This window comes from Pelodiscus sinensis, chromosome 5 (genome assembly GCF_052426305.1).
Source record: "Pelodiscus sinensis isolate ZL-2025 chromosome 5, ASM5242630v1, whole genome shotgun sequence".
Classification (NCBI taxonomy): domain Eukaryota; kingdom Metazoa; phylum Chordata; order Testudines; family Trionychidae; genus Pelodiscus; species Pelodiscus sinensis.
In genome coordinates, this window is record NC_143056.1 from 12,576,220 (window position 1) to 12,601,653 (window position 25,434).

General features: G+C 43.1%; 1 protein-coding gene across 9 annotated transcripts in view; it reads left to right on the forward strand.

The window, feature by feature from the left end:
• The window catches only part of LRRC9 (leucine rich repeat containing 9), a 110,220-nt gene that overhangs the window by 6,454 nt on the left and 78,332 nt on the right, over positions 1–25,434 (forward strand). For 8 of the 9 annotated variants that reach the window (XM_089778321.1, XM_089778324.1, XM_075926333.2 and 5 more), the window contains 8 exons: positions 322–540; positions 1,533–1,673; positions 6,207–6,270; positions 6,880–6,950; positions 10,130–10,312; positions 12,164–12,319; positions 18,372–18,580; positions 22,692–22,820. In XM_089778321.1, the coding sequence (XP_089634447.1) occupies positions 322–540; positions 1,533–1,673; positions 6,207–6,270; positions 6,880–6,950; positions 10,130–10,312; positions 12,164–12,319; positions 18,372–18,580; positions 22,692–22,820 (1,172 nt within the window). The remainder of the gene's footprint in view (positions 1–321; positions 541–1,532; positions 1,674–6,206; positions 6,271–6,879; positions 6,951–10,129; positions 10,313–12,163; positions 12,320–18,371; positions 18,581–22,691; positions 22,821–25,434) is intronic. The other variant, XM_089778323.1, reaches the window with a different exon arrangement.

Genomic DNA, 25,434 nt, shown 5'->3' on the forward strand with positions numbered 1-25,434 from the left:
CATCGGTTCCCGCAAGTGTCAACAACTTTAATGTGGAACAGATGTATGCCAGGGTGACTTATAGTGGGGACATGCTGTATCCCAGATGTGGCTTTCAAAAACATTACAGAGTGGCATACATATTTGAAGACAAGGGCATGGGGGTGGAATTTTCAAGGGCACTAATGACATTTAAACATTGATCTCCAATTGACTTTCAATGGGAGTTAGGCATTCTCCTGCAAAATGCATTTCTTATACCATAGAAACTAATGTTCGTGCCATAGAAACTAATGTTCATACCATACAAAAGGGCAATAAATAGTTGTATTTTATTTGCAGTGCACTTGTAATGGATTATATTATGAGAAAATTGATCAAGAGGGACCAGAAACATCAACACTGGAGATGTTTTTCTCAGGTTATCCCAAGATAGTAGGCATGGCATTTTTCCCAAATTTAACAACTCTCACTCTTGTTGGACAAAGCATTCACAAGATTTCAGACCTGGAGTATTGTCCATTACTCAAAAACCTATGGATTGCTGAATGTTGCTTAACAGTAAGTTAACTCTATGATTTTTCTTTTCAAGTAAGTGATCAGATTCTGATTTCCTTACAGCTCTAGTCTACACTAGGGAGTTATTTTGAAATAATGCTCCTTATTTCAAAATAGCAAGTGGAGCATCCATACTACCAAGCCTGTTATTTCAAAATAAGGAGTGGTTATTTCTAAATAATAACTCCTGCTTTCTGCAAGGAATAACATTTACTTCAAAATAGTAATTTTGAAATAGCAGTAGTGTCAATGCTCCACTGCTGCTGTTTCAAAATAACTACTTGCCAGAGCCATTCAAAATAATTACTCACAGTGCTTCCTGGGGCTCTAAGTTGAGGTTGTGCATCCACATTAAGGTAGTCTGCCTCAGACTAATTTCGAGGCTTCCCTGTAGTGTAGACACGCTATTTCAAAATTGTTATTTTGGGAGTTATTTCAAAATTACATGCTAGTGTAGACATGCTCACAGGGAATAGCACATTGCTCCATTGGTGTCAATCTGCCTTCTCAAGGAGTAAGGTACAACTCAATGTGAGAAAATGGTTCAGAATCTGGCCTATTATTTGTAATCACATTGGTTGTTAGATCAGAAAAGATTCTGTTTTAGATGTGACTAAGTTACTTCTTTTGATAATTTTCATATTCTTGTGTTGTGGAACCCCGTGTTTGTACAATAACTTTTTTAAAAATGACAGTACAGAGTTCAAATAATTTTATAGGAAACTGATACAAAGAAAATTATTTCATTTTAAAAGAACCACTTCAACTTTCATCAAGAAGTTCTTCAGCAGCTACTGCTTTTCCTTTGTGGGCTGTATCCAAAGCTCACTTGAGGGGGAGCCTTTTCATTGATGTAATGGGCATTGAATTAAGCCCTCCAGGAATTGACTTGCCACCTTCCTGTCTAGTGTTCTGTGTACATATACAGTATATTGACAAGCAGAGTGCCTTTCTTCCTTGTTCATTGAGAACTAATACATCTTCCTCCTCTGCAGAAAATTGATGGTCTACAATACTGCACAAATTTGGAAAAACTGTACCTATACTACAATGAAATTTCTACAATTGAAAATCTGGAGGCGCTAACAAAGCTGGAGGTTATTTGGTTGAATAACAACCAAATTAAGGTGATACAGGTAAGTCTTTTTTCCCCTTTGATTTCCTTCTTGCTAATCCATTCTGATTATGCCACATGGATCCTATGGAACCTGAATGCAATTTATAAACCAAGCTATCTTTTAAGACTGTTAAACCACATAAAGGTCTGTTTTAAGCATAAAGTCATGAAATGTTTTGGTTGAAACATCATCAAGAACTAATGGCATGTGCTATGGTATTCTGCATATACATAACATAAATAAAATCACCCACTTTTCTGGGACCTCTTCCATTTCTTGGGCATATTACGGTGATTTCAGGTACGGCTTTTGTCAGGACCTCAGAATTATGTCATGCAATGCCCTTTTTGCAATTTAATTTCCTTTTTGGTAAAAAAGGTAAAAAACAGAACAACAACAAAAAAAAACCCATTGCCTAAAACTGTATCATAGCTGAGATACAGGGGAATAAGCCATTAGTCAGAGATTTAAAGAACCCCGTTAAGCAAAAAGACATCTCTCCGCAAATGATGATTCTATGGCGAAGCCTTCTGCTTCCTCAGCCCTCTGAGAACTTCTCCCAGTTTAAAAAAAAAATCCCAAAAGTGCTGCACTAGTGCTGGTATTACTACTTCATATGGTAAATAGTTCTGGGTCTCAGAGAATTATCTCAGAAGTACAGGCAGTCCCCGACTTACGCGGATCCGACTTAAGTCGGATCCGTAGTTACAAACGGGGCTTTTCTCGCCCCGGAGGACGCGGGTGACAGGACCGCCCAGACGTGCCGCGGTCCCGCCGCCCACGTCCTCCGGGGCGAGAAAAGCTGCTCCGCGTCTCCCTGGTCTGCTGGGGGAGCCCCCCCAGCAAAGCCTTGGAGAACGCGGGCAGCGGAACCGCTTAGACGCGCCGCGGTCCCGCTGCCCGCATCCTCCGCGGCTTTGCTCCGCGTCTCCCTGGTCTGCTGCCCCCACCCCCCAACAGACCAGGGAGACGCAGAGCAAAGCCACGGAGGATGCGGGCAGCGGGACCGCGGCGCGTCTAGGCGGTTCCGCTGCCCGCGTTCTCCAAGGCTTTGCTGGGGGGGCTCCCCCAGCAGACCAGGGAGACGGAGCAAAGCCGCGGAGGATGTGGGCGGGACCGCGGCGCGTCTTGGCGGTCTCGCCACCTGCGTCTCCCTGGTCTGCTGGTGGGGGGGTGAAGGTAGTGCCCCCTCGCCCCAGCAGACCAGGTTTTTCGCGCGACGCCTGGGGTAGAGCAGCTGGGGTGTTGCCGGGTTGGTCCCGCAGCGCTACTGGACCAACCCGGCAGCACCCCAGTTGCTCTGCCCCAGGCGTCCTGATTCAGCCGCTGCTGGTCAGTTTCAGCAGTGGCTGAATCAGGACGCCTGGGGCAGAGCAGCTGGGGTGCTGCTGGGTTGGTCCAGTAGCGCCGAGGAGGGGCGCTACTGGACCAACCCGGCAGCACCCCAGCTGCTCTGCCCCAGGTGTCCCCAAGTCAGCCGCTGCTGAAACTGACCAGCGGCTGATTCCAGGAAGCCCGAGGCAGAGCACCTCTGCCTCGGGCTTCCTGGAATCAGCCGCTGGTCAGTTTCAACAGCGGCTGACTTGGGGACACCTGGGATAGAGCAGCTGGGGTGCTGCCGGGTTGGTCCCCGCAGCGCTGAGGTGCGGCGCTGCGGGGACCTACCCGGCAGTGCCCCAGCTGCTCTGTCCCAGGCATCCAGATTCAGTCGCTGTTGAAACTGATCAGCGGCTGATTCCAGGAAGCCCAGGCCAGAGCAACTCTGCCTCGGGCTTCCTGTAGTCAGCCCCTGGTCAGTTTCAGCAGCGGCTGAATCTGGATGCCAGTTCCTACTTACATACAGATTCAACTTAAGAACAAACCTACAGTCCCTATCTTGTACGTAACCTGGGGACTGCCTGTATAGAGCATAGGAAGAGGAGAGATCTCTTTTGTAGAGGTCCTTGCTGTCTGGGTAGCAGGTTTAAAACTAATAAAAGAAAGTTCTTCACACAGCGTGTAGTCAACCTGTGGAACTCCTTGCCAGAGGAGGCTGTGAAGGCTAGGACTATAATAGAGTTTAAAGAGAAGCTAGATAATTTCATGGAGGTTAGGTCCATAAAAGGCTATTAGCCAGGGGATAAAATGGTGTCCTTGGTCTCTGTTTGTCAGAGGCTGGAGAGGGATGGCAGGAGACAAATTGCTTGATCATTGTCTTCGGTTCCCCCTCTCTGGGGCACCTGGTGCTGGCCACTATCGGCAGACAGGCTACTGGGCTAGATGGACCTATGGTCTGACCCAGTACGGCCGTTCTTATGTTCTTACATTCTTATGTTATGTTCTGATCCACTCTATAGTTTCCTGAAATTAGAATTTGAACATCTTGAACAGTCATGAATTTGTTTTGTTAGATTGGACCCCTTAGAGTTCTAAAAACACTTAATAGTCCTGTGATACCTTAGGGTATGTCTAGACTGCATCCCTCTGTCGGCAGAGTGATGCAGATTAGGCAGGTCGACGTTGCAAATGAGGCAGGGATTTAAATATCCCATGCCTAATTTGCATGAAATTGGCCCATGCGTTTTGCTGACTCAGCATTTTGTCGGCAAAAAGTGGCAGTCTAGAGGGGAATCTGTTGAGAAAGAAAGCCTCTCTCGACAGATCCCTTATGCTTCCTGCAAGGAGTTTTACGGGATCTGTCGAGAGAGGCTTTCTTTCTTGGCAGATCCCCCTCTAGGCTGCCACTTTTTGCCGACAAAATGCTGAGTCGGCAAAACGCGGTGGCCATTTTTATGCAAATTAGGCACAGTATATTTGCAAATGAGGCAGGGATTTAATGTCGACCTGCCTAATCTGCATCCCTCTGCCAACAGAGGGATGCAGTCTAGACATACCCTGAGAGACTTACAAAGGTATAGGACCATGAGCTTTCGTGGGTAAAACCCACTTCAGCAGATTAACGCCAATTTATGAGTTTTACCCACGAAAGCTCATGGTCCTATACCTTTGTTAGTCTCTAAGGTGCTGCAGGACTACTTGTTGATTTTAAAGTTCCAGACTAAGATAGCTACCCTTCTGAGACGTCAGAGTTCTAGTTAGCAAAGGGCAGCCACTTTCAGTGAAACAACCTGATAATTTTTAATAGCTTCCGTCTTTTTTCACTTATAAGAACGTTTGGCTTCACCCAAGGGCACTTGCAGTCTTCAGCACATCCGTGTTTCTTGTGGTCCTTGCTATTGGCTGGCAATATCAGAAGAACATTTTGAAGTTACTGCTTCCTTTCCTCCTGTTGTCATGTCAAAGTAGCTCATATGTACAAGTTCTACAAAATAAATGGTTGCCTGTGCACTGCTAACCTTTGGGATGGAGTGCTCATCACAGAGCAAATGAGATCTCTTTCAGTCAGAGAACGCTGTAGGAGGAGCTGTGGTGTGTAAAGGGAAGGAAAGGGCATAAAATACACCCTTCTGTCAGAAGAGGACACACCTGCCTCTCTCCACTTTCAGTGAGACAACAGCTGCACCTCCATCCCCATCTTCCTATTGGAGTGTGAGGAATAGCAGGTGGAGGGAGATTCTACGATGAAGGATTAGAGAGGAGGAAAATATCTATAAGGGCTAATTAAACCAGGAGCCTTGGAATCTGCATACTATGTTCATAGGGCTTTACAGGAAACAGAAATTCTGAGGTCGTGGAGTAAATTGGTAGCATACCACACAACTCACTGGTCAGGCTGACATACTTAAGTATGCTGGGCATAGAAGATTGAATAAGGAGTGGGAAGAAAACAAGTTTGAATCCTAGTGAGAGAAGAAGAAGAATGGGGCTGGTCTGGAGAGTCTGAGGCAGCCCACTTTTCTGGTAAATTTAAACCCAATCCATTCAGGTGCACTAATGGAGAAATAGGAAAGACTTATGGGAACAGGTAGAAAATAGTATACTGGAGAGTTGACAGTGGCAGAGTATTGGCACAGGGAGTGACAAGGGTGGAGATAGGATAAAATAAGAAGGGAAGATTGGTGTTGTGGAAAATGAGAGAAAGACGTGACTGAAGAGGTAGGGCTCAGGAAGAAAATGAAAAGAAACAGGGTACATTAGCAAAATTATTAGATGTGTTACAATAAGTAATGCTGGAATCTCATCCCAGGATATTATGATCTTCATCACACACAGAAATGACTGACATCAGTATTGCATCCTAATGTGGTGTCCCAGTGCTGAGATGTGGGCTGATGCTAAAAGTTAGATTACCCATGACACAGGGCATGGTTTTGTAAGGTTTTTGATTAAAAGTTGTGAAGCTAAAGAGCTGCTAGACTGTGTTTATTTTAATTTTATTATAAATTACAAGGCTTTTCAAATTAATTCATTTTGAGCAGCATTCATTGTCTATTTACACACTAGAACAAAATGAAGCTTACAATAAAAGTTAAGATTGTTGAATAATAAAAATGTGACAGACCCTTACCAACTTAAATTGGAATGATCTGCCTTCTGATTTTTAGTTAATAGGAACGTCATCATTTGTAATATTGTATTAGACTGAAGCTTTATCTTTTCAAATATTTACAGGGATTGCACACTCTGCAGAATTTAAAGGAGCTCAATCTGGCTGGAAACTTAATAAATAAAATTGGTAGGTGATATTTATTTGAAACCTGGCATCTCTGCATACTAATTCTTATTTGCTGTAAAATCTAATGTATATTTACATGATTCCACTCCAGTTCAAATCCATGGCAAGCACCTAATGACTTGAATGGCACAGGATCAAGCCCTGTGTGGTCATTCCCACTCCTATGGAAACAAGTGGCAAAACTCTCCAGGCCTAATTCATTTACATTAAAGCCCTTTAACACTGTCTCAGCAGTGTTAAAATGGATATCAATTAGTGTGCAGCCACTTCATGGCTTCTTTACACTTCCTGAGTAGTATAAATGGGCTTTAATGTACACTATATGGGAATCAGGACTTCAGTGAGAGTAAAATTGGGCACTACATTTTTCAAAAGAGAAATGTATAAATCTGCTAATTTTTCTCAGATTCTTTTCCGTGTTCGCTTTGGTTTTGCATAGAAAAAGAAAAGGTTGCTTTGCATAAGAGCTATTTACTTATAATAATGAATTGTGTGCAATTTTATTTTGTGGCTAAAGCTTGTATTTATGGTGAAAATGTGTACTTCGCCAAGTACAGTAAGTGCAACCATGTTCTCTTTAATTATGTTTGCCTTTGTGTTTTATTTTAGGAACTTGCTTTGATCCCAATGAAAAATTGGAAAGATTAAACCTCTCTGGTAATAGAATACGTTCCTTCAAGGTATGTCCAGGCTTTGCATTATATTTTTATGTTCTTTTAATCATCACCTCAGTCTCAGAAGCAATCAGGCTCTTGGATCCTAGTTGACCAGTCCTTGTGGTTGGAGTGACGATCAAGGACAGATACCAAGCCAAGAGTCAAAGCCAGATGTAGAGCTGAGACCAGGCCAAAGACAGTGTTGAAACTGGTCCCAGAGCCAGGTCCTGGACCAGAATCCACCGACAAGCCTAATCAGGATTGTAGTCAGAGTCCAGAAGTAGGCTAAAGATTTAAGCTGGGTTGGACTCCGTCCAAGGGTCAAGAGGCAGGTGCAGGGCTGGAGCAAGGTTGAAATAGGGCCCAAACAAGGCTGAAGTGGGCTGGAACATAGCTTGGACTGGGGCAGAATTGAGGGCAGCATGAAAATCTAGGGTATCTGTAACACTGCAAGGCAGTGGGAGAGTAGATGAGTGGTGCTGTTGCACAGACTAGCTTGCAGCTTTGGGGGTGAGAGTGAAATACTTGTTACTGTGGGTGTCTTCTGAGCTGGACCCTGCCCAGGGATAGGCTGCTGCAGAATGCCTGAGGGTATGTCTACACTACTCCGCTAGTTCAAACTAGCGGGGTATTGTAGGCATACCGCACTTGCAAATGAAGCCCGGGATTTGAATTTCCCGGGCTTCATTTGCATAAGCGGGGAGCCGCCATTTTTAAAACCCCGCTGGTTCCAACCCCGTGCAACGCGGCTACACGGGGCACGAACTAGGTAGTTCGAACTAGGCTTCCTAGTTCGAACTACCGTTACTCCTCGTGAAATGAGGAACTGGAATCAAGAGTGGGGATAGAGACGGATACGCATCCAGAAGAGAAGGGCAGTGTGAGTAGGAAAGAGAGCCTGGTGTGTGAGGAAATTGGAGTCTGAGTGGAGAATAAAACTAATAGGTGAGAAGAATGGGACTGGAACAAAGAGCTAGGGATGAGAAAGATACAGGATTGGGACAGGGACATGATGGAGGGGAAGGATATGTAATAGTCCTCAGAGGGCCAGGTAGTCTAGTTTCCAGTCTTCTCAGTGGAAAGGGCTTTTAGTCTAGTTCCAAACCCTTGTATGTAGCCGATCTTCACTACTGGATTTTCAGTGTTCTTACCCTATCCTCACTCAAGGGGGTTGCAATGGAATTGAGATTTATGCTCCTTGCAACAAAGGGCAAGTGGTAGGGGAACCCAGGCTCTTGTACTCCACTCAGACTTCCAATCCAGGGCCCTATGAGACAACAGTGTCGGACACTCTGGAATGCACCCGATGCTGCCTTCCTAGGTTACTTCCTACCATCTGTCTCCCTGTGTCTCCAAGTTCAATATAAGATAGCAAAAGAAAAGACAACTAAACTTTCAGCTCCAACTGGGCCTAACAGGCTGTCTTCTTTCTCATAGATAGATTTATTTGGCACTGCTGTTCAGGAGCTCTTAGGGTAGGTCGGACTTCCTCCCTGTTCTGAGAGGAGTTGTTCCCTTTTAAGCTTCCTCTCCATCGTAAGATAGTTGAGTTTCAAGCATGACATGTCTGTTTGCAGGATAAATGTCTTTGAGAAATCTGAGTGGAATAGCACTTGTTCCCAGATAACCTGATCTTACGGTGCTCTAAATATTTTGTCATATTTTTTTGGTTCAGTGGCCTCTTTTGCATTCAGGTCTTTAAGCAGGTCTATCAAAGGGGCAATAAAGGTAGTGAGGTTTGAAATGAATCACTGCTAGCACCCCGTTAATCCCAAGAAATAGTGAACTTCTTTGTGGAGGGGATGCGGCTGCCCGCTAGGGCTTATACTTTGTCCATGATAGATTGTAAGCATGCTTTCCCATGTAGACCCTAAATAGGTGAGTGGCCAGTTAGCTGGGTTGGCCATCAACCCCACCCCTTAAGAGCCTGTAATACCAAGATAACATGCTTCATAGGGTTGATGACAATACAGTCAGTTAGGCAACAGCATACAATCAATATGGTCATAGTACTCTGTCCATTAACTGCTGAAAGGTGGTAGTAAATCCATGGAGTTTGTAAGTGGTGGAGAAGGTGTTTTTTCTTTAATTTCAGTTGTTAAGAGAATCTGCCAATATCCATTCATAAAGTCAAGGGCAGTTATATGTTTAGCAGCCCCCAGTCCTCGCAGCACCTTGCCAAACCCTAGCATGAGGCGTATATCAAACTTTAAAATTGTTTTCACCTTTCAGAAATCAATATAGAACCACATCAGCCTATTCTGTTTGGGCATTAACACAATGGGTCTTCCCCATTCACTGTGTGATTCTTCAGCGATTCTTAGTTTTAACATGGCTCTCCCACATTCTGTTTGGGAGTGGCTGTAGGCTCTCATGTACCATCTGCCTGGAGTCAGCGTCTATATGATGAAACATCAGGTGTGTCCACCCAGTACCACTGAACACACCTCAGGGGAAGGATTCAAATAACTAGTATACTTACTGCTCTCGATTGGGTTGCAGATCCTTCCCTCTAGGCATTGGGACATAGTTCAGCCCAAGTTCAGGTTTGGGAGGGAACAGGGCTATGAGGACGTTGTCTTTTCCTTTCCTGGCCTTGAGCAGGTTGACAAGATATACCTGGGTTGACTTTCTTTTTCTGGATTTGCTTGGTCTCAGATGTCTGTTTCACTACCTTGAAAAGGGCTTGCTATCAGGTCAGTAGCTTGGATTCAGACATCAACAAGACAAGTAACTCTCTGATTTTGAACTTATGTAGTCAGACCCTAAGCTCCCTGTAACATGTAAATTCACTGCAACCAGTTGAAAATGGCCTTGGAGCATTGGTACCATAACACCAAGGGGAAAACAGGTAAGTTAATGGTACAGGATTAACTACTGCCTGCTACAATTCACAAGTTTGGGGAATATGCTGCCACAGAGAGCGACCACTCCTCAGTTCCTATTTGTCTCTCTCCACTGTATGGAGCTTGATCCCAATAAAGTCCATGAAAGGTTGCTTTTCTGGGGACTGGGAGAAGAAGAGAACAATACAGATACTCCTTTAATACTACCCCAGATCTGCCTGATTTTGCTCCCTCTGCTGTTGCATATATCCTCTTAGTAATTAAAAGTAATGACCTGCCTTCATGCTGTACTGCAGACTTATTGAAATAAAGATAATCAATATGTTATTGATTTACCATTTTTATTGTTTTTTCCAGGAACTCACTAATTTAGCAAGCCTACCTCATTTAAAAGATTTGAGTCTGAATGATCCTCAGTATGACCCCAACCCCATTTGTCTTCTCTGTAATTATGCTACACATGTGCTGTATCATATGCCTCAGCTTCAAAGGCTGGATACATATGATGTGTCTGAAAAACAAATCAAGGTCCTGGCAGAGGTAAGGGTAAGATTTTCACCACATGGCTATGCCAACAATATTTGTGACCGCTTTTCCTGTTTATCTTAGTTTTTGATGATACACCTCCAGTGCCCAAGATCTGTCTTTCAGCCAACAAAATTGAGGTGTTCATATCAAAATGAATACCATGCAGTGTTGCCAGCTTTTGAGATTTTTATCATGAGTCTCACAATATCCAGTGAATGATTATGAAAGAATCTCAGCATTAATTTTAAAAGTAAGTTTCTACTACACATGAGGAGAAAAAACATGAAAACATAAAACCTAAACAAACAGAACCTGAAAGCAAATAAATTAGGACAGTCTTTATTATTACTGTTAATCTCATGATTTTAGAAGGCCCAGCTCATGATTTTTGAATGCTTGAGGTTTGTATTATTGGCCACCTTTCTTCGTTGGTGAGAGGCAATGTTATTGTAGTAGTAGAAGCCATTCCCTTCTTTTGAAAATTGATTGCAAGTCCTTTTTATATATTTTTTTCATTATTTAAAGAATCTAATACTTCTATAAAGGCAATCTTTATCATCTGTATTCTGTAAACAGATTACAGTTCATAGAATAGCAATAACTACAAGAAGGTGAACTGAAAATCAAGCATGACATCGTTTTAAAAATAAAAAAGCTTATTAGTGTTTTCATATACCGTTTCCATATAGTCTTTCTAGCAAATCCTTAAGTTCTGTCCTCCCCTTTCTATGTGGCTCATCCTGTTATGAAGCTACTGCTGATTATGATCCTATCCAAGTAAAGTGGTTTTAAAAATCAAATATGTCGAGCTTAACTCTCCTTAGAAATGGACAAAAAACCCTCTTATTTTTCATTTTTTAAAACCATTCTTAAACAACTATAATGTTTTAACTTGAAGACAAGTCATCTAATAGCAATATATAGGCTAGGAAGGATTAGATTTTTATTGGTAAATGTCAGTTAAAGCACGCGCGAGCACACAGAGAGAGAAAAATATTTTTGTTGATAAGAATGATGAATTACAGCTAGACAAATTAAGTAAAATGCTGCTTAAGGAACTTAGGGTTCGATTTAAGGATATTTCTTTTGTATATTTTGACATGATGTTGAGCACTTGTGTTTTAATGGTTATAAAGCTTTCACTCTTTGAATGTCAGTGTATATAATCATTAAATAATTGTCTGGCCTCCACTATTGTCTATCCCACATATTTTCTGCAACTGAGAAACTTTAAAATGATAAAAATAGAAAAAATGCTTACAAATCAATTGAAATCATAAGAAAGTAAAAATTGAACTCTGCTAACCTAACAGCATACAATATCAAGGGCTTCTGATGTTTCAGCTGTAACCAATAAATACTGATGAAACATCCCAGATACTACAAAAATTAAATCAGTGTTTTTCCAATAAACATTGGAAAAACCCTGGAAATAGTGAATTGTATCTAAGAGCATGCCCATGTGTAGTAGTAATGAGAGCTACAGGTGTGATTTTTTTAAATGTACAAACATACTGTGTATTAATTGGTCCATGTAATTTATTTTGGTGCATACTAAAGATTCCCTACTGTGCATTCATTAACGCAGTGCTGATTGAAACAATACTGCATGTAAGTGCACTGGGAACATCACAAAGAAAATGAAAACAACCTCCCCAAAATGAAATGAATGAAGCTCTTACAATGCCATAAAAATCGAGTACCTGATATGATTATTTTAAAATGTTAATTGTAGGAGCCAATCAAATATAAAATGTAATGTCACGAGTTTGCTGAATTGCTAGAAAACAGCATGTGGTAACAGTCATATTTTGCTAACTTTATTCTGGCAAATAACTTGTCCTGTTTTCCTGACACTGGAAGGCTACAGTGATGAAAAAGATAATGTACTATAATATGCGTGTAAAGAGTGTTCATAGGCAGCTCAATGAGGAACTTGAAAAGCTAAAAGAAAGAAAATGGAAACTTCAGAAATTGCCAGAAGATCGCATAAAATTGTTCAGCTGCAACATGAAACATGTAAGTTTAAATACTTTTAAACATCAACAAAAATATGCATCCTTTGTAAGAAATGTTAATGTCTATTGTGGGAGGAGATACGGTTTAGGATGAAGAAATTCTTTTATAAGCTTACTAGAAGATTTAATTGGCATTGCTCGGTTCCTTAATTCAATTTTTGTTTTTTGAAAATACATTGAAAATATACATGCTTCATTTAAATTATTACTCTGGGGTGGAGCTAGGAATGAGGGGTTCAGTATGCAGGCTACTCTGGGGAGAAAGGATTATTCCAGCCCCTTCTCAGCACAGAAGCCTGGGGCTAGGTGAGAAGCAACTCTTTATGGCTGCTGTAGCACCCATGGGCATAGCTGGGGGAGGAATGCATAACCTTGGCTGGAGCAGGAAGAGATTAGTCTGCCCTCTGCACTCCACAAGCAAAGTGAGCAATGCAGCAACCTGTGCACTTTCCCCTTGCTCCACGATGAAGAGCAACAACCACTTATGTCCCCGTACGAATTGGGGTGGTGGAAGCTTCAACTCCACTTTTGCCCTCCCTAAAGGACACCTGGGCTACGTCGACACTGCACAGTTATTTCAGAATAAGCTATTCCAGAATAGTTTAGTTTATTTCAAAATATCACGTCTACACTGTCCGGAAGCCTCAAAATTAGTCTTCGGCAGGCTTCCCATGTAGATGTGCTATCTCGATTTAAAGCCCCAGGAGGAATAACTTAGAATGGCCCTGGTAAGGGGCTGTTTCAAAATAGCAGAAGTTGAACGTCTACACACTCCTTATTTCGAAATAGCTATTTTGGAATAGGCATTATTCTTAGTAGAATGTGGTTTATAGAATTCAGAATAAGCCATTTGTTATTTTGAAATTATTTCAAAATAATGGAATTGCTGTGTAGAAGCTCACATAATTATTTTGGAGTAACGGCCATTATTCCAAAATAATTTCTGTGTAGACACACCTCTGGGAGATGGGCGGCTGGGACACTCCTGGATGTATGTGTGGATGTGCACCCAGCCAGCCCCTTTTGCCTGCCTGATGATTGTCTCTTTTATGTATGATTTTATGAGAAGTCCCATTCTAAGCACATCCAGTTTTCCTGGCACAACCAAACCCATACTTTGCTTTAAGTAATGATAAGAGGAAGTGGTATACTGATGGTCCTAGCTCTTACCATTTAGGTGGAGTTCTAGAATAATCAGATGCGATGGATGGACAGACAGTCTCTCAAATATATAGTAGATGTGGCTAAATCCTGCCTTTAGTAATACCCATTTGGGTTGGGCAGTGTGACTGAGTGCAGAATATAGCCAATGTTCTTAGGGACTGATTGGTTGATTAACTCACTGAAAAACATACTGTAAGAAGGCCCTGTTGTTTATTCAAATACCTAAACTCTATTTAAGAACAATTACTTGTGTTGCAGTTTCAGTAATCCTCAACAGGCTGTGCTCAAGTTGCAGTTTCTAATTTTAAGGCTAAAATGTTATCTTCCTATTCTTTAAATACAGTACAAGCAATAAGTTAATGAGTTACAGATTTTGTTGCTGTCCCAGATAATCCTAAACAGTAAAACATTTTTCTTTTGCAGTCTACACTCTTTTTACTTTTTAATAAGTCTTTGTACCATGAGTTAGCTATTTTAAAATATGCCTATTTAAAAATAATCCAGACTTTTTGATTCTTTCATATATCTAAATGTTTTTGATCAGGGATTTGTACTCTTAAATTGCACAGAAAGGAATAGTTAGACTGTCTGGATTTTTGATGCTCATAGGACTGACTTGTTCCTGAATAGTGCAGTTTAATGGAAATGTAACTTTTAGGAGCTATTTTTACAATGCAATAAGGGGAAGGTTATTTTTACTCTCTCATATGTCAGTGGTTAAAGTTGTTAATGTTAATTGGATCCTCTAGCTATTTTTCATGCAGTCTTGAGTCAGCTATCATGGTGGAGTAACCTAAAAGCTTTAATCTAGACCTAAAGAGTGAAGAAGAGTTATGTGCCTGATGTAATCAAACATGATAGACTAGTTTGTAAATTTCCTAGATGAAGATTTTCACACTTCTTGCTGAAAGTCAAGGCTCTTAAATCAATATTTAGGAACCTAAATAAATGACCTGATTTTAAAAGTATTGTGGGTGTTCACAGAATTCATTCACCAGTGCGATGCCTTCTGCTGGAGGTCACAGGGATTAGCTCTGCTAGCTGGCACATCCTCTCTCGGTGATACCTCACCCATCACCATCAAAATCTGCAGATCTGCCTCAGCCCAAGTACTGTAGCATCCTCTTCCTGATTCGATCCTTGGACCATGTTGCTATTTGTGTTTTCTCCTTTTTATAGAATCATAGAGCTGGAAGAGACCTCAGGAGATCATCAAGCCCAGCCCCCTGCCCAAAGCAGGACCAATCCCAACTAAATCAACCCAGCCAGGGCTTTGTCAAGCTGAGACTTAAAAACCTCTAGGGATAGAGATTCCACCACCTCCCTAGGGAAGCCATTCCAGTGCTTCACCACCCTCCTAGTGAAATAGTTTTTCCTAATATCCAACCTAGACCTCTCCTACTGTAACTTGAGACCATTGCTCCTTGTTCTGCCATCTGTCACTAATGAGAACAGCCTTTCTCCATCCTTTTTGGAACCTCCCTTCAGGAAGTTGAAGGCTCCTATCAAATCTTTCCCCCCCGCCTCTGCCCGATTAAACAAACCCAAATCCCTCAGCCTCTCCTCATAAGTCATGCACTCCAGCCCCTTAATCATTTTGGTTGCCCTCTGCTGGACCCTCTCCAATGCATCCACATCCTTTCTATAGTGGGGGGCCCAGAACTGAAAACACTATTCCAGATGTGGCCTCACCAGAGCCGAATAAAGGCGAATAATCACTTCTCTGGATCTGCCGGTATAACCGCCACCAAGCGGATTTGAACCTGGGACCTCTGAAGCAGAGTAGAGAAGCCTCTACGCTCTGAGCTAAAAGCCAGCTGGCTCCCAGCCCCTGCTGTAGAGGTCTCTTGATGTTAGCTGTTGCTGTGGTCTCGGTACCACTTGCATTGCTCAGTAACCACACTAGCTACATCTACATTGGCAAGATTTTGCGCAAATACTTTTAACACAACAGTTTTTGCATTAAAGTATTTGCGCAAGAGAGCATCTACACTGGCATGTGCTTTTGCGCAAGAGATGTGCTTTTGCGCACAAGCATCCGTGCCAGGGTAGATGCTGTCTTGTGCAAGAAATCTCCGATGGCCATTTTAGCCATCGGGCTTTCTTGAGCAAAAAATTCATGTTGCCTGTCTACACTGGCCTCTTGCGCAAGAGGCCTTATTCCTGAGCGGGAGCCTCATAGTTCTTGCACAAGAAGCACTGATTTCTTACATTAGAACGTCAGTGTTCTTGCGCAAGAACTCGCGGCCAGTGTAGACAGATGGCAAGTTTTTGCGCAAAATCTTGCCAATGTAGACACAGCCTAGATGTGTGGGTTACACTGGCAATGCTCCTCCTAATGCACTCTAATATTCCATTAGCATTCTTGGCTACAAGGGTACACTGTTGACTCATATCCAGCTTCTCATCCACTGTAATCCCCAGGTCCTTTTCTGCCAAACTGCTACTTAGCCATTCGGTCCCCAGCCTGTAACAATGCTTGGGATTCTTCCGTCCCAAGTGCAGGTCTCTATACTTGTCCTTGTTGAACCTCATCAGATTTCTTTTAGGGAGAGGGAAGATCTCAGTTAGTGAATGGTGGGGACCCAGTCCCACCCACGACTCTGGCTCGCAGCCCAGAGTCCCTATAACTCCTACTGCCTCTCCTTAACTTCTCACCAGTGCTGCTTGCATTTCCTGGGCCACTTCCCCATGCTCCCAGACTTTCTTTGCCCTCTTCTCAGGGCCTCAAGCCTTCAGGGCCCAGCAGCTAGCCAAGAGGTACCTCTCTAGCTCCCCTAGTACCTGCTAGCAGCTGCCCTGTCTGAGGTATTACTCTCCTGCAGCCTCTAGGAACCCAGTATTTCAGTATTTTTTGCTTTTATTCCTATCTTCTTTTTAATTGAACTGAAAAGTTGAACCCCCCCCCCCCCCAAAAAAAAACAACCCACCCACCCCCACACACAACTCCCACTCTCATTGCCACACAATAAACAAGTTAGTTCACAAAATGAGTGCACCTGTATGGTATCTCCTATCACATAGTTGCATTCACTGGTCAGTTTACAGTATATTATACTGCAGTGCGGTTTGAATGATAAAAGTGTGTTTGCAACCTTTCAAATAAAAACGCCAACTCAACATGAAATCACTACACAATTTAAGTCTAAAATGCTAAAATTAATGCTAAAAATAAGAGGGAAATGTTTTCATTTCTAAAGAATTTTTGGACCCTTAATTTTTCAACTAATTTCTGCACAAAAGGTAAAATTCCTCCTTTTGCAGAGGGCCAGCACAAAGCCTCTTACTCAAACCCTATGTTGAGGACTCAGTTGTTACTTACATGATACATGTGCCATCCCATAATACAGGCATGAATTTCATTTAAAATGATTTTACCTAAATCTCAGTTGTAGTGCTGCTCTAAAGACCTCCTGGATTGCAATGGCAAGGAAATTGTATGTCAGCATTGTAGTGCCAAGGGTTCAATCGTGGATGGGGGATAGTGAGAGGGATGAAAACCTGGCCTCATTGAAATCAACAAGGCTAAGATTTCAGCCTGGTGCATTGGAAAAGTCAGTGAGCATGCTCAGGTCAAAGTGGAGCTATTTGCCATATTGGTTAGTAATGGAGCAGTGTAACTCTAGCTTTACTTCTGCTGAAGTACTGATTTCCCCCACCCTCCAATAAGTATTGGGCACCTCATTAGACTAGAGCTAAGGTTGGCCCCTTTGCTCTAAAATGAGCATGGTTTTACGTCTTCAACCCACATCCTTCTCAGTGCTGAGTGCCCATGACAAAAGGTGTGTGTTGTTGCAGAGATTAGCTCAAAGTAAAGAGTGGGTTTATCTTTTAATAGAACATGCAATTGTTGCATGTACCCCTATTGAGCATATCCCCTCTCCACCTTTTCTATACACTCCAGTTTGAAGCCCTAAGTGGGGGAAATTGTACAGAGCCTGCCCTCAACATTCCTAATTCTAGGTCATGGGTATCAAATTCAAATGAAATATTTTTCATAACCTCATAGACATGACAATATAAGGGGATAAAGGTCCATAACAGCTGAAGATATCCAACAAGAAAGGGAGGAAGACTACTGTGTTTAAATTTGAATTTTTATCAGGAAATCATTGTCTTGTATTCTTGATTATAATATAATTTACTATAGGCCAGATATGTATTTAGTTCTGAATAAGTGGGAGTTTCAACTTTGCACGATCTCTTATTACTGAAGCCTTGTTCGATGCATGTTTTTACTTGTTCCAAGTAACTTGTTACAAATTGCAGAATTATTTCACTAAATAAACAAGAAAATTTTAATGCCATTAAAAAAAGAAAATTATTGCTTTATTAAATTAATTTTCCAGTAAATATTTTCACAGTCACTTTGTAGTACAGTAAACTTCTGATAATCCGGCACCTTTAGGGCCCAGGGGGTACGAGATTATCAGATATGTCAGATGGGGGGGGGGGGCTATGAGGTATCTGGGATAGAGTGGGGGGGTGTGCCCCTCGGCGCTGCGGGACCAATGCGGAAGCACCCCAGCTGCTCTGACCTAAGCGTCCCCAAGTCAGCCGCTGCTGAAACTCACCAGCGGCTGACTCCGGGAAGCCCGGGGCAGAGCTTCTCTGCCCCCAACTTCGCAGAGTCAGCCGCTGGTCTGTTTCAGCAGCGGCTGAATTGGTGAAGCCGGGGGCAGAGTAGCTCCAATTGTCCAGCTGCCCGGAGCAGTTCCGGGTTCCAGATGGTGCCGGACCATCAGGAGTGCCGGACCATTGGATACCGGACCACTGGAGTTTTACTGTATATAGCTAGAAGGCTTATCTTCTGTGGAAAAACAAATACTGTATTTTTCAACCATATCTTCACTTATTGCATTTGAATCCTAATGTATTTTTTTTTACAGCTGGAACGTGAACTTGCATTGCTGCAGACATCAAGACAAATACAGAGCAACAAATCTATTAAGAATAAAATGCTGGAAATGGAAAAATCAATTGATGATAGTGAGAACGCGGATGAAGCCAGCGAGGAGTCAAATCTTGAGAGAAAGTTCTTTATGAAATTAGATGCCATGAGGGAAAGGATAACATTCTGGAACAGAAAATTAGATGAGTATGTATAGTGAATTGTATAAGAGCTGAAATTTGAAATATGTATGCATTCTAACTCACTGAGAGGGGGCATGGTAATTTAAGTAATTGATAATAGGATTTGGAGTCTGTGTTACATGTATTTCAACTGAGGATCAAACAGGTAGCATTTTAAATTTGTTAATTTTATAATATGATTTGAGGGAAAGAGTTCTGCCTAGGAGATCAGAAGAAAGATGTATTCTATAAATTACCAAAGAAAGGCAACTTAAGGGTGCATAATAACTGGCAAGGAAAAAAAACTACTTTAGAACACAGACAAGTTTTCTATAGTATACTGTTGAACATAATTAACATGAGCATAGATGAAGTACAGCGTAGCAAATAGAAGCAGCTAACAGGGAGTTTCATGAGGGAGCTCTTCAGGTGAAGGAGGAGCAATTATGGGATCATTGGGCTAAGTGGCTGTCTGTAGAAGTAGCTGGCTGTACTGGGGGTTACTTACTGGTTGCCTGAAAGACTGTGTGCTGATCTTGTGTTTGTCTGTTTGGAGATCCATGTGCTGAGGCCGGCAGTTGGAAGCTATAAGCTTCTTACTGAGGATTTGAAATCTATAACCCTCTGTTCATTGGTCAAGTCTTAACCAGGGTGCGGGGGCTACCAGAAGGCCAGGGCTGTATAAAGCCCACTAGTAAGTGACCAGGGAGCTTAGTGAACAGGAGCAGCTAACAGGGAGCTAAGAGGGGGTGTTTAAAGGGAATAGATACATTTGGCATTCTTTAAAACTTTTAAACTAAACTAAAACCAAAACTACCTGATTTAAATAAAAACCCTATCGAGAATTTAATTATCTGTAGGAGAGAAAGTGGACAGAAGCCCAGCAGCAGAATGGGGGTTATCCTGCTTATTGCGCCCAATGTAACATTTATGATTACCTGCCCTATGGACAGGGGGCTTATATGTTCATTCAATGCAAGGCGCTCCTGGCCCTCAGAGACCACGTACAGGCTTTGGAGGCCAAGGTGGCTGAATTGGAGGAGCAAAGGGAGGCAGAGAGGTAAGTAGATGAGGTTTTCTGGGACACTGAAGAACTGTCCCATGTCCAGTCAGATAGCCCTGTGCTGTTGAGGAGGGCAAAAGACTCATGGAAGGAGAACATTCAATTGGAGCAGAGGGAAACCACCCCATAATTGGGATCCTCATTCCAGATGATGTTGTGATATCCTTTCGCAGTGAGGATACCTCTCCAGGGGAAGGAACTCCAGTCATTAGGAAAAGACAGGTGTTAGAAATGGGGGATTTGATCATTAGAAACATAGACCATTAGGTTTGTGATGATCGGGAGAGCTGTATGGTGACATGCCTGCCTGGTGTGAAGGTTGCAAATCTCTTGAGACATCTAGATAGACTTATGTGTAGTGCTCATATGTGTAGGTGCCAATGACATAAGGAAGGGTAGGAGAGAGGTTCTGGAGGCCAGAAATTTAGGCTGCTGGGAAAGAGATTAAAATCCAGGACCCCTATGTAGCATTCTCTGGAATACTTTCAGTTCCACGCGCAGGGCCAGGTAGGCATGCAGAACCTCAGAGTCTCAATGTGTGGATGAGAAGATGACGTATGGAGGAAGGGTTTAGATATATTAGGAACTGGGGAAACTTTTGGGAAAGGGGGCGCCTATATAGGAAGGTCATTGTGGAGACACTAAATTCTTTGCTTCACTCTTCATGGCTGAGGATGTTAGGGAGATTTCCAAACAACATCAAAGGAAGATACAAGACTTATGAGGAGTAAAAGAAAATTTCAAACTCTTGACTTTACAGGTGATACTGAAATATGGCAAATGCTAGAAACCCATAACAGAAAACTAAATGCATTTTATCAGCAGTGTTTTCTGAGAGTAGTTGGTGTTTGGTTATTTTATCCCACAAGCAAAGCTGATACTGACCAACAAACTTCAGAGTCTGTGATTCAAGAAAGAAGGCTGAAGTGGTTTGAACACGTGCAGATTTTTTTAAAAAAAGTTTCTAGACAAACCCTTGGCTGGATACCACTTGCCAGAAGAAGAAAAAGAGCAGGACAACAGCTGACATAAAACCATTGAAAGAGATGCTATTGTCATGGACACAGACTATTGTGGAGCAAAAAATGTATCACTGGAGAGATGGAGGTAGAAATGCTGGACTGCCTCATGAGCCATAAGTCACAAGAACATCTCCTAGAAATAAATAATGTAACCCTTCTGCCGGGTAGGCCTGGCAGTAACCAGGGCTGGATTCAATATCTTGGGGTCCATCTCACATAGAACTGGCTCGAGCCCCAAACCCAGTAATCTGGGAAATTCACGCACCCCTGCCTCTGAGAAGCAGTGCTTCCCCACTCACAAGCACTGAGTCTGAGTGTAGGAAAGAAACATTTAATGAAACAGAGGGAGGAGTCACACGGCATTAATTTGGGGAAAACATCACAAACAGAGTTCATAACCCAAACATGAGCCAAGCTCCCCCCCCCGCCAAGAATCGCCCGAAGTCCAAAGAGTCCGACACCCCAAAAGTCTCTGTCCCTGGTCCGTGCCACCCAGAGTCCCAAAGTTCACCCACAGGGTTTCACCTCCCAACGTGGGTAGAAATAGGGGTGGGGGGATAGATGGGAGCACCTTATACGAAACTCTGCCATGCTCCACCAGCTGTCTCATCCCACACCACTGGATGTTCCGCTGGGCGCCTGCCACCGCTCCTTGTCTGCTGCCGCCGCTGGTGGTTACTCCTCATCTGCTGCCGTTCCATGCCACGCCACTGGTCACCGCCACTTCACTGGCTGCAATAGGTCTGGCTCTCAGCCAAACCAGTGATTTCAGCTCTCAGTGATTTCAACTCTTTAGCCACCAGCTGGACTGGCAAATGAATCCAGCTTTCACTGGACTAGCAAAAGAAAAGTCTCCTCAGGGAGTCTGCTTTAGGTGTGTCCTTAAAACAAAGGGGGAAAGGTGCAGGCTGGGCCAGTCTTATAGCTCACACCTGGCAGGTGTGAAGCAGGCTGACTCAAACCTTTTAACCCTTCCCCCTACAATAATAAATCATTAAAATGGCTATTAACTACCCTGTGTGAATTGAGTTGTTGGATTCAAACTACTTCTTAGCACACAGGTGTCTTCATTGAAAAAAAAAAAAAGTTGGATGTCTCAAAGAGGACAAGAATTGAACAAAAATGGCTGGGACCAAAGCATTTTCTTTGCCACGTAGGACTAGTGAATGGAAAAGTTTACAGGCCTTGAAAACAGATATTGGTCCAGCAAAACGGGTAAAATTAATCCCTGAGCAAAAGACCAGCACAAGGTCTATACATAGCACAACCCCTCAAAATAGGCCTTGTGGGGGATTTCAGTGGTGCTATAGGCCTCATGTGAGACCTATCTAGGGGGAGAATTTAATTCTTTAAAGATTTGGAAGCTGATATTCCAAGCTTTGAGATGCTAATAAAGCATTCAGTTTCTAGTTCTAGGGATTCTTCAGATGATTGGTACTAAAATCATATCAAAATTCAAGTGGGAAAATAATGAGAATTAACTGTTTTTTTGATGTCTGATCCCTCATGACTAAGATTTTAGAAATGAATGTGTGTTACCAAAGGAAAGGTTGGATTGCTTAACAATATTCTATTTTAAAAACAACGAGCAGTTCTGTGGTACTTTAGAGATGAGCAAAAATATGAAGTGATAAAGCTGATGAAGTGGGTTTTACCCACAAAAGCTCATGACCTATTAGTCTCTAAGGTGCCACAGGGACCGTTCATTGTTTTTAAAGTTACAGACTAACACAGCTACCCTTCTGAGAAATATTCTACTGTGTTTTAATAAGACAAAGGACCTTAGAACTATCATTGTTCCTTCAGTTTAGCCAGGTCTTGCCTTATTTGTTTTGGCGTTTTGGACTATTAAAAGCTGAGTTTGCTCAAGGCCTATCCAAATGAAAAGTGGTTTGACAAAGAATTCTGTGTTCTTAGAACGGAATAAGTCATAAAAAGCCATCTCAATCCCTATTTTGTTGTGAATTTGCTATAAAAAAGCAAAATGAATTTTGTACCTGTCTTTAGAATTTACTATAGTCCTACCAAAATTTATCTTGTTTCTGTTGCAGAATTGAAAAAATTTACCAGATGGAAATTAAAAAGAAGAAAAGCAATAACTTAATTGTGCAGTTTTTGTTGACTGAATTGGAAACAGTAGGCAATACTCGCTTTGAAGAAGGCTCACCAAGTGATTCTTGGTAAAGTTGTTTTAGACGTTACATTTTAAACACTGTTTCTGTAGCTCAATGCCACCCATAGTTCTTGATATCTTGATGCTTTTCTCTCTGTGCAGTACATGGAGGAAGATCCAAATTTTGGAACTGCATGGTTTGGCCATGCCCCCTCAGGTCCTGCTTGCGTCCAGTTTCTCTGACTCTGTGACAGCCTGTGGAAGGTGGCAGCTTTTATAGCTCCTTCCTGCAACTCCCATTGGCCAGGAATGGTGAACTGCAGCCAATGGGAGCTGCAAATGGCTGTGCCTGTAGACACTTAGGTAAACAAAGTGTTTCACGGCCTGCCAATGGCTTACCCAGACAAGTTGTGACCTGAAGTTTGAAAAACCCTGCTGTAGTATAATCTCTTTAACATGAAAGTGCAACTTACAAATGTAGATTTGTTTTTGAGTGAAATTATGTAACAAAAACAGTGCAGAACTTTAGAACCTACAAGTGCACTTAGTCCTACTTCTTGTTCAATCAACCGCTAAGACAAAAAGGTTATTTTACAACTCAAAGGGGTAGCCATATTACAATGTATCTAGACTACAGGGTTTTTTTGAAAAAAGTGGCCTTTTTTTCGAAAAACTTTCCCCTGTGTATAGACTGCCACCGTATTCTTTCGAAATTAAATTGAAAGAACACAGCGGTTTTTTCGACCGCCGTAAACCTCATTTTATGGGGAATAACGCCTTTTTTTCGAAAGTGCTCTTTTGAAAAAAGGCGTTCTAGAATGCAAACAGGGCTCTTTCAAAAGAGAGCATCCAGACTGCCTGGGTGCTCTCTTTCAAAAAAGCGGCTTGCTTTTTTTAAATAAGTGGCTGCAGTCTAGATGCTCTCTCGAAAAAGCCTCTTTCGAAAAAGATTCTTTCGAAAAAGTCTCTTTCGAAAGAGGCTTATAGTCTAGACGTAGCCTGAGTCTGTAACTTTAAAAACAATGAGTAGTCTTGTAGTACCTTACCAGTGGTCCCCAACCTTTTGGGGCTGCCAGGCACCCGGGGGCAGAGCCTCACATGTGCCTGTGGGCAGGGCCACGCACACACCGCATGCCTGGTGCCAGCGCCACCCATGCGCCACACTCCTGGGGCCAGCGCCACTCCTATGCCACATGCCTAGGGGTGGGGTTGCCTGTATGCCATGCGCCTGGAGCTGGCGCCGCTCCTGGGCTGTGCGCCCAGGAGCCGGCAGCGCCCATGCGCCGTTCTCCTGGGGCCAGTGCTGCTCCTGTGCCACGTGCCCAGGGGCAGGGAAGCCCATACGCCGCGCTCCCGGGGCCGGCACAGCCCATGCACCATGCACCTGGGGGCGGGGCTACCCATGTGCTGCATGCCTGGGGCTGGCGCCGCCCCTGTGTTGCACGCCTGGGGGCGGGGCCGGCCCCGATCAGTCGGCGGGCGCACAGAAATGGCCCGGCGGGTGCCATGGTGCCCACGGGCACTGCGTTGGGGACCACTGCCTTAGGGTATGTCTACACTAGCCCCCTAGTTTGAACTAGGGTGGCTAATGTAGGCAATCGAACTTTCAAATGAAGCCCGGGATTTAAATATCCCGGTCTTCATTTGCATGTTCCCGGGCGGGCGCCATTTTTAAATCCCCTTAGTTCGAACTGACTGCCCGCAGCTACACGCGGCAGTCAGAAATTAATCTGAACTAAGTCCTTGGTTTGGATTAACTGTTACACCTGGTTGCAGGAGAGTAGCAGTTAATTCGAACTAAGGATTTAGTTTGGATTAATTTCTGACTGCCACGTGTAGCCGCGGGCAGTCAGTTCGAACTAAGGGGATTTAAAAATGGCGCCCGCCCGGGAACATGCAAATGAAGACCGGGATATTTAAATTCCAGGCTTCATTTGCAAGTTCAAATGCCTACATTAGCCTCCCTAGGTCGAACTAGGGGGCTAGTGTAGACATACCCGCAGGGTATGTCTACACTAGCTCGTTAATTTGAGCTCGGTAGGCAAGTGAGGCAACCGGAGTTGCAAATGAAGCCTGGGATTTAAATATCTCGGGCTTTATTTGCATGTTCCCGTCCGGTCGCCATTTTGAAATTTCACTAGCCCGAACTCACTGCCGCGCGGCTGCACGTGGCAGTGAAACGTTAATTCGAACTAAGTCCTTAGTTCGAATTAACTGTTACTCCTCATTCCACCTTTGCCATAAATAAAGAAAAAATGGGAACTTTTTGTGTTGTACAATAATTTATATTGTAATGAAGTTCGATAAACTAACATGAGAAAGTTAAAATGCTTAGTCTGTTTAATAATTTAAATTAATTTTTCCTTTCTTACTCATTATATTAAACCGTTCTCTCTGGCTGCAGCACTAGCAAAATGGCTCAGTAGTAATTATGTAATTAACAGCGAGTTTCCATTAGCAACTGGTGGTGCACAGAAAGATTTGCATTCAGCCAGGTGGGACACGGGCCAAAAAGTTTGAGAACCACTGTGTTAGGGGGATGTGAGAACGCTGTGTTGCGGGGAGATGGGCAGGCGGAGCTGGTAGCCTCGCAGCATGACTGGGGGAAACATGCTCCCCCACCCGGGATATGCAGCCTGAGCCCGGCCCCGCTGGCCAGAAGCCCCGGCAGCACTCACCCA